The 14,797-nt window shown below is 42.0% G+C and overlaps 1 protein-coding gene across 1 annotated transcript in view; it reads right to left on the minus strand.

Annotated features, from left to right (window-relative positions):
• Window positions 1-2,661: 2,661 nt before the first annotated feature.
• LOC112071097 (AT-rich interactive domain-containing protein 3A-like) overlaps window positions 2,662-14,797 on the minus strand; it is a 77,664-nt gene continuing 65,528 nt past the window's right edge. The window contains exons 3-5 of the mRNA XM_024138570.2: window positions 12,682-12,926; window positions 9,992-10,276; window positions 2,662-2,869 (exon numbers count right to left, since the gene is read on the minus strand). Coding sequence (XP_023994338.2) covers window positions 2,772-2,869; window positions 9,992-10,276; window positions 12,682-12,926 — 628 coding nt within the window. The 3' untranslated portion in view covers window positions 2,662-2,771. The remainder of the gene's footprint in view (window positions 2,870-9,991; window positions 10,277-12,681; window positions 12,927-14,797) is intronic.

Here is a 14,797-nt window from a genome sequence, read left to right on the forward strand (position 1 = left end):
TATATTATGACCGGGCCATTTTAGGCCCTGTTTAGAACCTGTACATGCCTCCTATTAGATCTTATGATCCGTAAACTGTACATAAACACAGACAGCATCTTGGTTAAACTCCATATAATGTGCTCTCAAAGATGGAGCATGTCTGATTCTCAAGATTATTTTGTCACATTAATTATTTTCAACATATGAATTAAATATGAGATATATGAATATCCAAAACAACTCTTTTAGACAAAATGGTTTTAAACATTACCTTAAACACGTCACATTTCCAGAGTGGTCTCTCTGCTACTTTAACGATATGACACGTTTTATAAGTGTCATATAGGTCAGTAACCAATCACAGTTCTCCTTTAGGAATTGCACGTTCAGCAAGTCACGAGCAGAGGGAGTTCCTTTGAATCCAGTTACCATTCGTTGTGTTGTAGTCATCATAAAATGGATCATAACTTCAGAATTACAGGAGAACCCACTCTGGAAATGTGGATGTACTTGTGAAGTATATTGTTTCCAAACAACATCTTCAAATTAACATAATCAAATAAGATAGTTGAGACATTCATATTCATATTTTTTGTTGAATAAATTCATGTAAAAAAAAAAAAAATATATATTCAGAATCTAGCCATCTAGTCAGCATCTAGAATCTAGCCATCTAGGAAATCTAGCCATCTAGAATCTACCATCTAGAATCTAGCCATCTAGATCTAGCCATCTAGAATTCTACCATCTAGATATTCTAGCCTATCTAAGAATCTAGCATACTCCACACAGAGCTATAAGGAGTATAAAGAACCTTTATTTAACAAGGCAAGTCAGTTAAGAACAAATTCTTATTTACTATGACGGCCTACACCGGCCAACCCCTGGACGACGCTGGGCCAATTGTGCTCCGTCCTATGGGACTCCCAATCACGGCCGGTTTGTGATACAGCCTGGATGTGTCTGTACCATGTACAGTTCACAGATCAAAAGGTATAATGACTCCAATATGTTGTCCTGTATCATGTACAGTTCACAGATCATAAGGTATAATGACTCCAATATGTTGTCTGTATCATGTACAGTTCACAGATCATAAGGTATAATGACTCCAATATGTTGTCTGTATCATGTACAGTTCACAGATCATAAGATCTTACAGGAGGTCTCCTCCCTCCCTCCGTCTCTCCAGGTGTTCTGTTTGCCAGAAAGCCCTCCCTCCCTACGAGTGCTGGGTGGTCACCGGGTCCAGAACCAGAATGACACCTTCTCTCAGGGAAAGAGCAGTCCGGGGATGAACTCCTCCTCCATACAGATCCAACCGTCCTGCTCCTCCTCCTCCTCCTCCTCCTCCTCCTCTACATCCTCGGTCCACGGACATGGGAAACTCCTCCCCTTGAGCTGAGTCCCACCCCCAGCTCACCCCCTAACCCCACCCCCATCATTCCCCAAAGACAACAAGCGGTCTGAGATACCAGGAGAAAATACTTCAATTGTTTGAAGGTGGCTTTTCCCTTCCTCCTCCTCTTCCTCTTCCTCTCCCTTTTCTCAACTCCCTTTAATTCCAGTTGAAGAATAAAACATTAAAAAAATTATTTACTGAGAAAATACTTCTGTAGAAAATGAAAATTCTCTCGCTCTATTCTTTTTCCTTCCTCTGAACTCTGACCTCTGGAATGGTATGTAAAGAGGACCTCTGACCACGTGTGTATGCAGATGAAGTCTGCTGTCTTTTTTTGTGTTTCCTGAGAACAGCTGCTTCAGTTTGGAGCAGTGTAAACATATAGGTAAGATATATGGTGACACATTCATTAGACGCAAGGAACTGTGGGACAAAGACACTGAGAGACTGAGGATGCGATGTTGGTCTGTCTCTCTGTCTGATGTCTGTCTGTCTGTCTGTCTGTCTGTCTGTCTGTCTGTCTGTCTGTCTGTCTTTGTCTGTCTGTCTTCTGTCTGTCTGTCTGTACTACTACTGATACTACTACTACTACTACTACTGATACTACTACTACTACTACTACTACTACTACTGATACTACTACTACTACTACTGATACTACTACTACTACTACTACTGATACTACTACTACTACTACTACTATTGATACTCCTACTACTGATACTACTAGTAGTAGTAGTTTAATTGGTACTGTACATTTCTACATGTTCTTACAACCAGTTTTTTGGGGCAGATTAATATAATAGTATTTACAACTTACTGTAATGTCACAATTAGACAAATACTATGATGACCTATCAACTCACTAACTAACAAATAACACATTGTCACACCTAAACAACCATGAATTGGACAACTGACACAGACACTGCAGTCTACCTCACTGAACATGGTGTTTCAGACAGACAGACAGATAGATAGATCTCAACTATATCTGATGTTAATGGCCACTTCAACCTCACTGGAAGATTTCCACCAGCAGGCTTATTCTTTACGCCACGACATGAACTGTCTGGCCTACCTATCTTGAGGTAATTACCCCATTGCTCGAAGGCAGAGGAGGAGGTGGTGAACAGTCATGCAGGAGGTGTGGAGGCTAAACCTGCCGTGGCCTCTCTCCCGGGCACGTCTAAGACAATAAACCCCATCGATCTCCCATCCACAGCCTCAATTCTGAGATATTTAACTTTTTTAACTCTATTGGACGGCCACTTCATTACGATGGATTTTATAGCAAAGACATCAAATTGCGTGGAGGACTAAGCGCCAGGGTGCTGCTATAACTTATTGAATTTCCTGCCTGCAATTACATCAGCAAACGGCCCCTCTATTTACCTGTGTAGACAACTCCATCTATTTCTATTGACATGTTGATGCTGCTAATGCCGCTGGTAGACAGGTTCAATGGAGTCTCTTGTCTATCATCTGTCAGGAGGCGAGAGAGAGGAAAACTCAATATCAGCATTTAAAAAGGGAACACAAGGAGCAGGAGAGAAGCGTTCGGCAGAGTATTGGCGATAACTCCTAGAGTGACAGGGTAAGAAGCAGTTTATTAAAGAGTTCTGAGGGAAAGGGAACTGTCAAAAGATGTAGCGAACCATTTGTACATGTCGGTTATCGCCAACGGGTTATCTCCCTGAGGAGACGTGTGACATCATATCATAACACACACACACACACACAGACTGACAGGCAGGCAGGCACTTGGAGAACGTGTAGCTACTCATGGGGAAAAAAACAAGGCTTGCAACAATCTTCTCCCAAATAAGAACAACATGCAAGAATATTGTAAAGTTTAATTTCTGTAAAATATCATTAATGTGCAGATACACACTAAATATACTATATAATTTTAGAGTTTAGATCAAAACAGCTGTTACAGAACATTTTGCAGGCGTTCTCTGGCCTAGGCTGCCATATTTAATACAAGTTTTGATGTAATCTGTAAATGATGGTGTTTATATGTTGGGTTGCAGCCCAGCCAGACTGGTCGGGTCGGACAGTAGAGGAATTAACCTGTGAAAGATTCTGACTCATTCTACCATTAAGCTTTCGGGGGAAAGGCCCACAATTATAACTAATGCCTGAGAGGCAGTCATGTGGAGAGAGATGAAACCACACCTGAGCAGATAGGCCCCCTCATTCTTCCTTTAGTCTCTATTAGTCAGTAATGTATGACTTATGGCTTGTCGTAAACACCCGCGACGCTGAGAACCATCAACAGAGTGGGCGGGCAGCTCTGCCCGCCGTAGTCATGGAAGCAGTATTTCTTCATGACATCGAAGAAGTCCTCAGACATCACATTGCAGATGTTTATGATGAACTGTGTGTGTTTGTGTGTAATAGTGACTCACCTATCGTATGGTGAAATACTCTTACTTGATGTCGGCATACCACCACTGTGCTACACAGCTTAAAAACCCCTAGTTATATAATAGTAGAGGACAAACAGTAACATTGACACGCCAATCACATGTTGGAGAAGAATAAATAGCCTGGGTTCTAGAAGGAGAAGTTCTAGAACTCTGATACACTCCGGAACACAGAACAATAACATTTGTCAAAGATGTGGTGTTATTTTTGTTGCGGTAAAAACGACTGCAAATTGAGTTGGGTTAGTTGGATATGAAGCAGGATGTGTTACAGAAACCCACTGTAGATTGAGTTGGGTTAGTTGGATATGAAGCAGGATGTGTTACAGAACCCCACTGTAGATTGAGTTGGGTTAGTTGGATATTAAGCAGGATGTGTTACAGAACCCCACTGTAATACACAATAAGGGAATCATCTCTAAATTACAATATTTTTTCTCCAAATGCTTCTCTGTGAGTTTTGAAATTATTAATGTGTGTGTGTGTCACAGTTATACATCATAATTGCATCAATATTACAACATTATAAGGGCATAACAATGAATAAACATGTGTATTCACATTAGTAACTGTGGATGTGTCTGAAATGACACCCTGTTCCAGGGTTCCCCAATCGTTTCTGATCTTAAAAGAGTGTGACTGTTGGAAAAGCATTCCAGGTGAAGCTGGTTGAGAGAATGCCAAGAGTGTGCAAACCTGTCATCAAGGCAAAGGGTGGCTACTTTGAAGAATCTAAAATATATTTTAATTTGTTTAGTACTTTTTTGGTTACCACATGATTCCATATGTGTTATTTTATAGATTTGATACCTTCACTATTATTTTACAATGTAGAAAATAGTACAAATAAAGAAAAAGCCTTGAATGAGTAGGTGTGTCCAAACCTTTGACTGTTACTATATTAGTACCAGTCAAAGGTTTGGACACACCTACTCATTCAAGGCTTTTTCCTTTATTTTGGTACTATATTATCATATATATATATATATTTTGGTCATTGACATAAAAGCTGTAAATCAACCGGAAATAACCTCAACCTGATTTTGAATTCAGGAAATCTGTTCCAAGTATCTCCACGTTTAAATAAAGAGGCATATGTGATCGTATCCCAATTTAATCAAGGTTTGAAATGATTTCTGTTTTGTTAAATACTATACAGTGCGCTTCGTAAGTATTCACATCCCTTGACCTATTGCTATTTTGTTGTGTTTACGGCCTGAATTGCAAAAATGGCATTCAATCGATTTTTCCCCCCTCACCCATCTACACGACAATAGCCCCAAAATGACAAAGTGAAAAAATGTTTTTTTAAATATGTTTGCAAAAGTTTAAAAACATGTCAACATCACAGAAATAATTTAATTGTATTTTTGTATATTTTTTTTTATGAATCCCATTAGCTTTCAAAGCAGTACTACTCTTCCTGGTGTTCAACACAAACATAAACATAATACAGAACATGCAATATGACCAAGAACGGCTCAAGACAGAACTAACATAAACAAAAATGTACAGACAACGTAGCCTACATATCAATGTGTACACACAAACTATCTATGTCAGACTAAGGGAGGGCTTGTGCCGTGCGGTGTTGCTTTATCTGTTATGTGAAACAGGTTTCTGTTTTATTGAGCAATTATGAGATGAAGGAAGTTCATGCAATAAGGACTCTATCATAATAGCTGAGCGCTTCTTGAAATTGTTCTAGATTTGGGGGACTGTGAAAAGACCCTGATGGCATGTCTGGTGGAACGTGTGTCGTGTCAGAGCAGTCTCTCCTCAACTCTTTAAGCCAAGAGAACACTGGCACTGCATCAGTTTATATCAGCCTCTGATTAGCAATGAAGAGCAAGACGTGCCGCTCGTTCTGGCCAGCGGCAGCTTAACTAGTCTTTCCTTGCAGCACTGGACCACACGACTGGACATAATCAAGATTAGACAAAACAGAGCCTACAGGAATTAGCTTTGGTGCATGTGTGTCAAAAAGCAGAGATCTCTTTTTACGCAGACCGCTCACCCCATCTTTACAACCTTGAATCATATATGCTTTTGACCATGAAGCTACCAATCTAAGGTAACACTAAGTTATTTAGTTTCCTCTCGTACTTGTTCAGGCAGCCACACATTCATTACCAGTCTAGACTATATTGTTTTTTTTTTTTGATTTATTTTTCACCAATACAATACTCTTAGTTTTAGAAGATCGTTCAGGCGACCAGTTTATATACTGGCCACCCATTCCAAACGAAGAAAACGCAAATCTTTTTTAAAGGGTTTCATGTGATCTTAGCTTGGTTGCGATGCGTATATGGTATGATTTATTATCAGAAACATACCACTGGACACCAAGCTTTTGTTTAATCCAAGTGGCAGGTAATTCTGGGTAAATAAAGAAAAGAGCAAAGAGAGGTATCCTATGGAAGCTGCCCTAGCTAGGTACACTCACACTTTTGACATGTGACATTAGAGAAGCTTCCAATTAAAAAGAACACAACCCACTTTGGAGTTCATATTAGATAGATAGCTCTGAATTCCACAATACGGCAGAGGTTGAAAAGCCATAACCCATACGTTTTTTTCAAAATAGGTTATGGTCAATAATATCAAAGGCTGCACTGAAATCTAACAGTACAGCTCCCACAATATTCTTATTATCAATTTCTTTCAACCAATCATCAGTCATTTGTGTCTGTGCAATACATGTTGAGTGCCCTTCTCCATAAGCATGCTAAAAGTCCGTTGTTAATTTGTTTACAGAAAAATAGCATTGTATTTGGTCAAACACAAACTTATAGGTCTGCTGTTAGAACCAGTACAGACCGCTTTACCACTCTTGGGCAGCGGAAAAACTTTGGCTTCCCTCCAGGCCTGAGCACAAAGACTTTCCTCTTGGCTCAGATTAAAGATATGACAGATATGAGTGGCTATAGAGTCAGCTACCATCCTCAGAATACTTACATAAGTATTCACACCACTGAGTCATTACATGTTAGAATCACCTTTGGCAGTGATTACAGCTGTGAGTCTTTCTGGGAAAGTCTAAGAGATTTGCACACCTGGATTGTACAATATTTGCCCGTTATTCTTTTTTAAATTATTGAATCTCCGTCAAGTTGGTTGTTGATCATTGCTAGACAGCCATTTTCAAGTCTTGCCATAGATTTTCAAACTGATTTAAGTCAAAACTGTAACTAGGCCACTCAGGAACATTCAATGTCGTCTTGGTAAGCAACTCCAGTGTATATTTTGCCTTGTGTTTGAGGTTATTGTCCTGCTGAAAGGTGAATTTGTCTCCCAGTGTCTGGTGGAAAGCAGAATGAACCAGGGGTTCCTCGAGGATGTTGCCTGTGCTTAACTCTATTACGTTTCTTTTCATCCTAAAAAACTTCCTAGTCCTTGCCAATGACAAGCATACCCATAATATGATGCAGCCACCACCATGCTTTAAAATATGAAGAGTGGTACTCAGTGATGTGTTGTGTTGGATTTGCCCCAAACATAACATTTTCTACTCAGGACTTAGCGTTCATTTCTTTGACACATTTTTGGCAGTTTTACTTTAGTGTCTTACTGCAAAAATGCATGTTTTGGAATATTTTTATTCTGTACAGTCTTCCTTTTCACTTTGTCATTTAGGTAAGTATTGTGCGGTAACTACAATGTTGTTGATCCATCCTCAGTTTTCTATCAAAGCTATGAAACTCTGTAACTGTTTTAAAGTCACCATTGGCCTCATGGTGAAATCCCTGAGTGATTTCCTTCCTCTCCGGCAACAGAGTTAGGAAGGACGCTTGTGTCTTTGTAGTGACTGGGTGTATTGATACACCATCCAAAGTGTAGTTAATAACTTCACCAAGCTCAAAGTGATATTCAATGTCTGCTTTCTTTTTTTTCTTTTTTTTTACCCATCTATTAATGGGTGCCCTTCTTTGCGAGGCATTGAAACGTCCCTGGTCCTTGTGGTTGAATCTGTGCTAGAAATTCACTGTTCAAACTGAGGGACCTTCCAGATAATTGTATGTGTGGGGTTACAGAGATGAGGTAATTCAAAAATCATGTTAAACACTATTATTGCAGAGAGAGTGAATCCATGCAACTTATCTGACTTTTTAAGCACATTGTTCCTGCTTGCCATAACAATGGGGTTAAATACATATCGACTCAACACCTTTCAGCTTTTCATTTTATTTGTCAGTTCTAAACATCTCTAAAAACATAATTCCACTTTGACATTTTGGGGTATTGTGTTTAGGCCAGTGACACAAAATCACAATTTAATAATTTAATTAAAAAATTCAGGCTGTAAAATGTGGGAAAAGTAATGGTGTGTGAAAACTTTCTGAAGACAGTGAACAGATTATATTACAACTATTTTCCGACCCCCTGACCATCCGCTCAAGGAACAATCGACTCCCAGCTGCATGTAATTGGGAGCCCGGCCCTGTTCCCTATAGCTGGAGACAGGTCAGCTGCATGTAATTGGGAGCCCTGCCCTGTTCCCTATAGCTGGAGACAGGTCAGCTGCATGTAATTGGGAGCCCTGCCTGTCCTATAGCTTGGGACAGGTCAGCTGCTGGCATGTAATTGGGAGCCCTGCCCCTGTTCCTATACGCTGAGACAGGTCAGCTGCAATGTAATGGGAGCCGCCTGTTCCCCTATAGCTGGAGGAAGGTCAGCTTGATGTAATTGCGGGCCCTGCCCTGTTCCCTATAGCTGGAGAAGGCTCGCTATTGTAACAGTAATTGGGAGCCCTGCCCTGTTCCCTATAGCTGGAGACAGGTCAGGTCTGATGTAATGTGCGGAGCCCTGCCTGTTTTCCTTATAGCTGGAGACAGGTCAGCTGATGTAATTGGGAGCCTGCCTGTTCCCTATAGCTGGAGACAGGTCAGCTATTGTACAGTAATTGGGAGCCCTGGCCTGTTCACCCTATAGCTGGGAGACAGGTAGTGATGTACAAGTTAATTGGGTGATGCCCTGGCCCTGTTTCCCTATAGCTGGAGACAGGTCAGCTGAATGTAATTGGGAGCCTGCCCTGTTCCTATAGCTGGAGACAGGTCAGCTGAATGTAATTGGGAGCCCTGCCTGTTCTATAGCTGGAGACAAGGTCAGCTCGATTAGATACAGTAATTGGGAGCCCTGCCTGTTCCTATAGCTGGAGACAGGTCAGCTGAATTGTAGTATTGGGAGCCCTGCCCTGTTCCCTATAGCTGGAGAGCAGGTCAGCTGAATGTAATTGGGAGCCCTGCCTGTTCCTAATTAGCTTGGTAGAACACGTCAGCTGATGTAATTGGAAGCCCTGCTCTGTTCCTTAAGCTGGAGAGCAGGTCAGCTGAATGTAATTGGGATGCCGCTGGCTGCCTGTTCCTATCAGCTGGAGACAGGTCAGCTGATGGTACAGTAAATTCGGGCCGAGCCCTGCCCCTGTTCCCTATAGCTGGAGACAGGTCAGCTGATTGTAATTGGGAGCCCTGCCCTGTTCCCTATAGCTGGAGACTATGTAGGAAGTATGGTGCCATTTCAGACCAATGATGTATATAAACCCTGATGCTGTGTATTGGCCTTTGAGAGGTTTAGAAGCCACTGGTCGGCCATATTGTCTCTCCCCAGTGGGAGCAGTCCTCCATAGGAATGAATTACATTTTACAGTATTTCAATTAAATGTTTCAAGAAGAAAATGTAAAAAAAATTCTCTCAAAAATTTTATATTTTTAAGGATAAAAAAAAAAAAAAAATGTTTTTATGTTTACCTGACATAATATAATTTAAAAGTACGCATTAAGTGTCTGTAATATAATAAACGAGTTAAAAACGAATGTAGACATTTAATAAAAATACATTTCTATAACTTCCAGAATATTTTTTACAACGGAAGAGGAGTGCCAAGATGGAGGCCCTGTGGCTTCAATACATTGCCCCGTCGTTCATCCAGGGTTTAATACACATTGTTTCAGACACATCCTCTATTCATAATATCAGACACGCATAAGTCCACATTAATAAGGTAACTGTATTGATTTGTCTCACCTCAGGACATAATAACAGATAAACACATTTTTAGTAACTATGTCCAAAATGGCACCCAAGTAGTGCACTGTATGGAGAATAGGGTGTCATTCCAGACACAGCTGATATTCAGAATAGCAACATTAGTAACTTTAGCGTTGGTTTATCTCACCTCTCATCCGCTCAGCTCGGTTGTTGATCTTGATGTTCATGGGAAGCTGTGTTGCCATGGCGAGGAGGTTCTGCTGCACCGCGTGCTGCATGAGTCTCTGTTGCTCCTCGGCCATCACCATCTTCTCCGGCGGCTCCCCGCTCTCCAGCTTCTCCCTCAGCTGCTCCAACGCTGCAGCCTGTACCGCTGCAGCCGCCTGAGCTGCCACGGCTTGGGGGTGACCTCCCAGAGACATGGGCACCCCCCCCACACGACCCGACAGACAACCCGCCATCAGACCATCCTCTGGGTTAAAATAGAGAGAAGAATTCATTGATTTATTTTTACCAGGTTAGTCTAATTGAGATTAAAAATCACTTTTTCAAGAGAGAGTTTTAAAGAAGAATACTTTATATAGTTTATTGTCCATTTTCTTTCTTTCGGATCTTGGGAAATGCGTCTTTTGCTTTGAACCAAATCGCTGAGAAAGAAGATGGGCGTTCTGTGGGCATTTATCAGGAAGTTCTTCTGGTTGTCAGTACAGATGTTCCCCAGGCAGTGGTCAATACTCTGTCATTAAACTGTCCGGTTTGATATTCAAACCTTGTGGGAAATTACAGCATCAAATTATGAGAGGAGATTTTTATTTTTTACAAGGAAATCAAAATTCCTGAGCATTTCGTCTTCACTCCATCCTGTGTCATTAAATTCAACAGTCAGGTCATGGACACACACGTCTTTCAAATCAGTGAGCAACAAACAACGCCGTCCCTATAGTAGCCTGGGTGCCAGTCTGATGCAGGAGTTGATTCCCGACACAACGCCGTCCCTATAGTAGCCTGGGTGCCAGTCTGATGGCAGGAGTGAATCCTACACAAAACACCGTCCCTATAGTAGCCTGGGGTGCCAGTCTGATGCAGGAGTGAATCCTACACAACACCGTCCCTATAGTAGCCCGGGTGCCAGGACTGATGCAGGAGTGAATCCTACACAACGCCGTCCCTATAGTAGCCTGGGTGCCAGTCTGATGCAGGAGTGAATCCTACACAACACCGTCCCTATAGTAGCCTGGGTGCCAGTCTGATGCAGGAGTGAATCCTACACAACACCTCCCTATAGTAGCCTGGGTCCAGTCTGATGCAGGAGTGAATCCTACACAACGCCGTCCCTATAGTAGCCTGGGTGCCAGTCTGATGCAGGAGTGAATCCTACACAACACCGTCCCTATAGGTAGCCTGGGTGCCAGTCTGATGCAGGAGTGAATCCTACACAACACCGTCCCTATAGTAGCCTGGGTGCCAGTCTGATGCAGAGGTGAATCCTACACAACGCGTCCCTATAGTAGCCTGGGTGCCAGTCTGATGCAGGAGTGAATCCTACAACAACACCGTCCCTATAGTAGCCTGGGTGCCAGTCTGATACAGGAATAGTGGAGGGTAGAAAGTTTTAAGTTCCTCGCGTACACATCACGGACAAACTGAAATGGTCCACCCACACAGACAGCGTTGTGAAGAAGGCGCAGTAGCGCCTTTTTCAACCTCAGGAGGCTGAAGAAATTCGGCTTGTCACCAAAAACACTCACAAACTTCTACAGATGCACAATCGAGAGCATCCTGTCGGGCTGTATCACCGCCTGGTACGGCAACTGCTCTGCCCATAACTGTATGGCTCTCCAGAGGGTAGTGAGGTCTGCACAACGCATCACCGGGGGCAAACTACCTGCCCTCCAGGACACCTACACCACCCGATGTCACAGGAAGGCCAAAAAGATCATCAAGGACAACAACCACCCGAGCCACTGCCTGTTCACCCCGCTATCATTCAGAAGGCGAGGTCAGTACAGGTGCATCAGAGCAGAGGGACCGAGAGACTGAAAAACAGCTTCTATCTCAAGGCCATCAGACTGTTAAACAGCATCACTAACATTGAGTGGCTGCTGCCAACATACTGACTCAACTCACTAGCCACTTTAATAATGGAAAAATGTATGTAATAATGTATCACTAGCCACTTTAAACCAATGCCACTTTTATATGTTTACATACCCTACATTACTCATCTCATATGTATATGTAACAGTTTAACTTTAGTACCGTCCCCTCGCCCCGACACGGCGCGAACCGGGACCCTCTGCACACATCAACAACAGTCGCCCACAAGCGTCGTTACCCATCGCTCCACAAAAGCCGCGGCCCTTGCAGAGCAAGGGGAAACCCTACTTCAGTCTCAGAGCAAGTGACGTAACTGATTGAAACGCTAGTAGCGCGTACCCGCTAACTAGCTAGCCATTTCACATCCGTTACATATATACTGTACTCGATACCATCTACTGCATCTTGCCTATGCCGTTCGGCCATCACTCATTCATATATTTTTTTATGTACATATTTTTACGTACATTATTCATTCCTTTACACTTGTGTGTATTAGGTAGTTGTGTTGAAATTGTTAGATTACTTGTTAGATATTACTGCATTGTCGGAACTAGAAGCACAAGCATTTCGCTACACTCGCATTAACATCTGCTAACCATGTGTATGTGACAAATAAAATTTTATTTTATTTTATTTTGAATGAATCTTACACAACACCGTCCCTATGTAGCCTGGGTGCCAGTCTGATGCAGGAATGAATCCTACACAACGCCGTCCCAATGGTAGCCACAACTGCAGCACGGCAGCTTCTTCCTGGTCACATGACATGTGTCTCACCTTTCTTGATGTTGTGTCCCTGGGTCACATGTGCTCCATTGAGGGTGGACATGGCCAGGTGAGGCATGCTCATCTTGGGGGAGGAGACGATGGAGGTTGTCCCCATTGGAGAGTAGTTAAAGATGGCCGACCCGTAGCTCTGACGACGTCCCTCGCGGCGGTTACTGTCGATAGCTGCCTGGAGCTCTCCGGGGGAGCTCAGACCTCTCTTTTCACATTCGTACGGGTAGAGGTACTTCATATACCTGTAGGAAGGGATCGGGGAACAGGACATTTCACAATGTTTTATTGAAGGAGAAGTTTTACACCAAGAGGCTGCCATAATGCTTGTGTCATCCTGGATGTCAACAAGGTTACATTATGTAATTTATTACAACAGCCAACCTATAAAACATTCAGGGCTCTATTTTTAGCTGGTGTTAAGCCAGCTCAATTGTCAAATACATTCTCGTTTACAATTTCGACCTGTTAAGGCCAGCACTCCTCTATTTTCAAACCCAAATCTTCAGGTTTGGTAATTTACACGTCTTATCTGAGTTTGTTTGCACTGAGATGGGACCAGTTTTATGTGAGCTTGCACTGAGAGAATTTGGAAATATCTGTAGTGTGGCCACAAAAACGTGAGCCAAAGTGCCAATTTCAGTATGAACTGCTGGGGATATTTTAGAGCAACTGAAAGCTGGTCTTAGCGGTAAAAATTTGTATTGTATTTATTCTGGATCTAACGGGGATCCATAATCAATACAAATGTTACTGCTAAGACCAGCTTTCGGTTGTTCTTAAATGGGGTCCAGCTAAATTAAGGCAGTTTATACCGTTTTAAAAACATCACAACAGATTTCAACAGTTGATAGTGTTTCACGTCTTCCAAAATTACAATGCTTGTCTTTCATAATTTGGTAAGATATACTTGGATGTGTAGTGTCACGTCCCTGACCAAGGTCCTTCTCCACCGATTGCTCAGTTTGGCCGAGTGGCCAGCACTAGGAAGAGTCTTGGTGGTTCCAACCTTCTTCCATTTAAGAGTGATGGAGGCCACTGTGTTCTTGGGGACCTTCAAAGCTACAGACGTCTTTTTGGTCTGTGCCTTGACACAATCCTCTCTCGGAACTCTACGGACAATTTCTTTGACTTCATGGCTTGCTTTTTGCTCTGACGTGCACTGTCAAATGTGGGACCCTGTAGACAGGTATGTGCCTTTACAAATCATGTCCAATCAATTGAATTTACCACAGATAAATTAGGTAAATTGTAGAAACATCTCAAGGATGATCAATGGAAACAGGATGCACCTGAGCTCAATTTCGAGTCTCATAGCAAAGGGTCTGAATACTTATGTAAATAAGGTATTTCTGTTTTTTATTTTTAGTACATTTGCAATTTTTTAAATAAAAAACCTGTTTTCACTTTGTCATTATGTGATATTGTGTGTAGATTGATTAAGGGGGGGGGGGTATATTTAATCAATTTTAGAATAAGGCTGTAACATAACAAAATGTGGAAAAAGTCAAGGGGTCTGAATACTTTCCGAATGCACTGTATATCAACAGGCTTTCTTCTGTTCTGCATTTCATTGCGGTCAGGACAGTACAGTTAACCCTCTTCTCCGACTCTATCATTATCATGCATTATCCAGGCCGTAATGGTAGTAATGTAGTCAACATCGTAGCAGAATAATGAATGTTATTGTGCCTACGAAGTGTCTGCTAAAACATAATTACAGTACTGCACAGCAGTGGTGATAGAATGTGTGTTTCTAAGAATAACAACAGGATGGGTGTTAGAGAGAAGTCCAGACCTTACGTAACATTATGGTGTATTAGGAATCAACTGTAGTATTAATACAGACACAGATCTAACCATAGATCTAATCATATATCTAGTCATATATAACAACATATATCTAGTCATATATAACATCATACTGTATATCTAGTCATATATAACATCACACTGTATATCTAGTCATATATCTCATATAACACTTGTGGTCCCTGCACCACTACTGGTGTAGAGACTCTTAGCTCTCGGAGACCCCCTGCACCACTACTGGTGTAGAGTCAAGTGATATGCGATGGCCCTACAGGTTATCAGGTTATTTATCGGCAGCAGTGTC

The sequence above is a fragment of the Salvelinus sp. IW2-2015 genome, unplaced genomic scaffold (assembly GCF_002910315.2).
Source record: "Salvelinus sp. IW2-2015 unplaced genomic scaffold, ASM291031v2 Un_scaffold1518, whole genome shotgun sequence".
Classification (NCBI taxonomy): Eukaryota; Metazoa; Chordata; class Actinopteri; order Salmoniformes; family Salmonidae; genus Salvelinus; species Salvelinus sp. IW2-2015.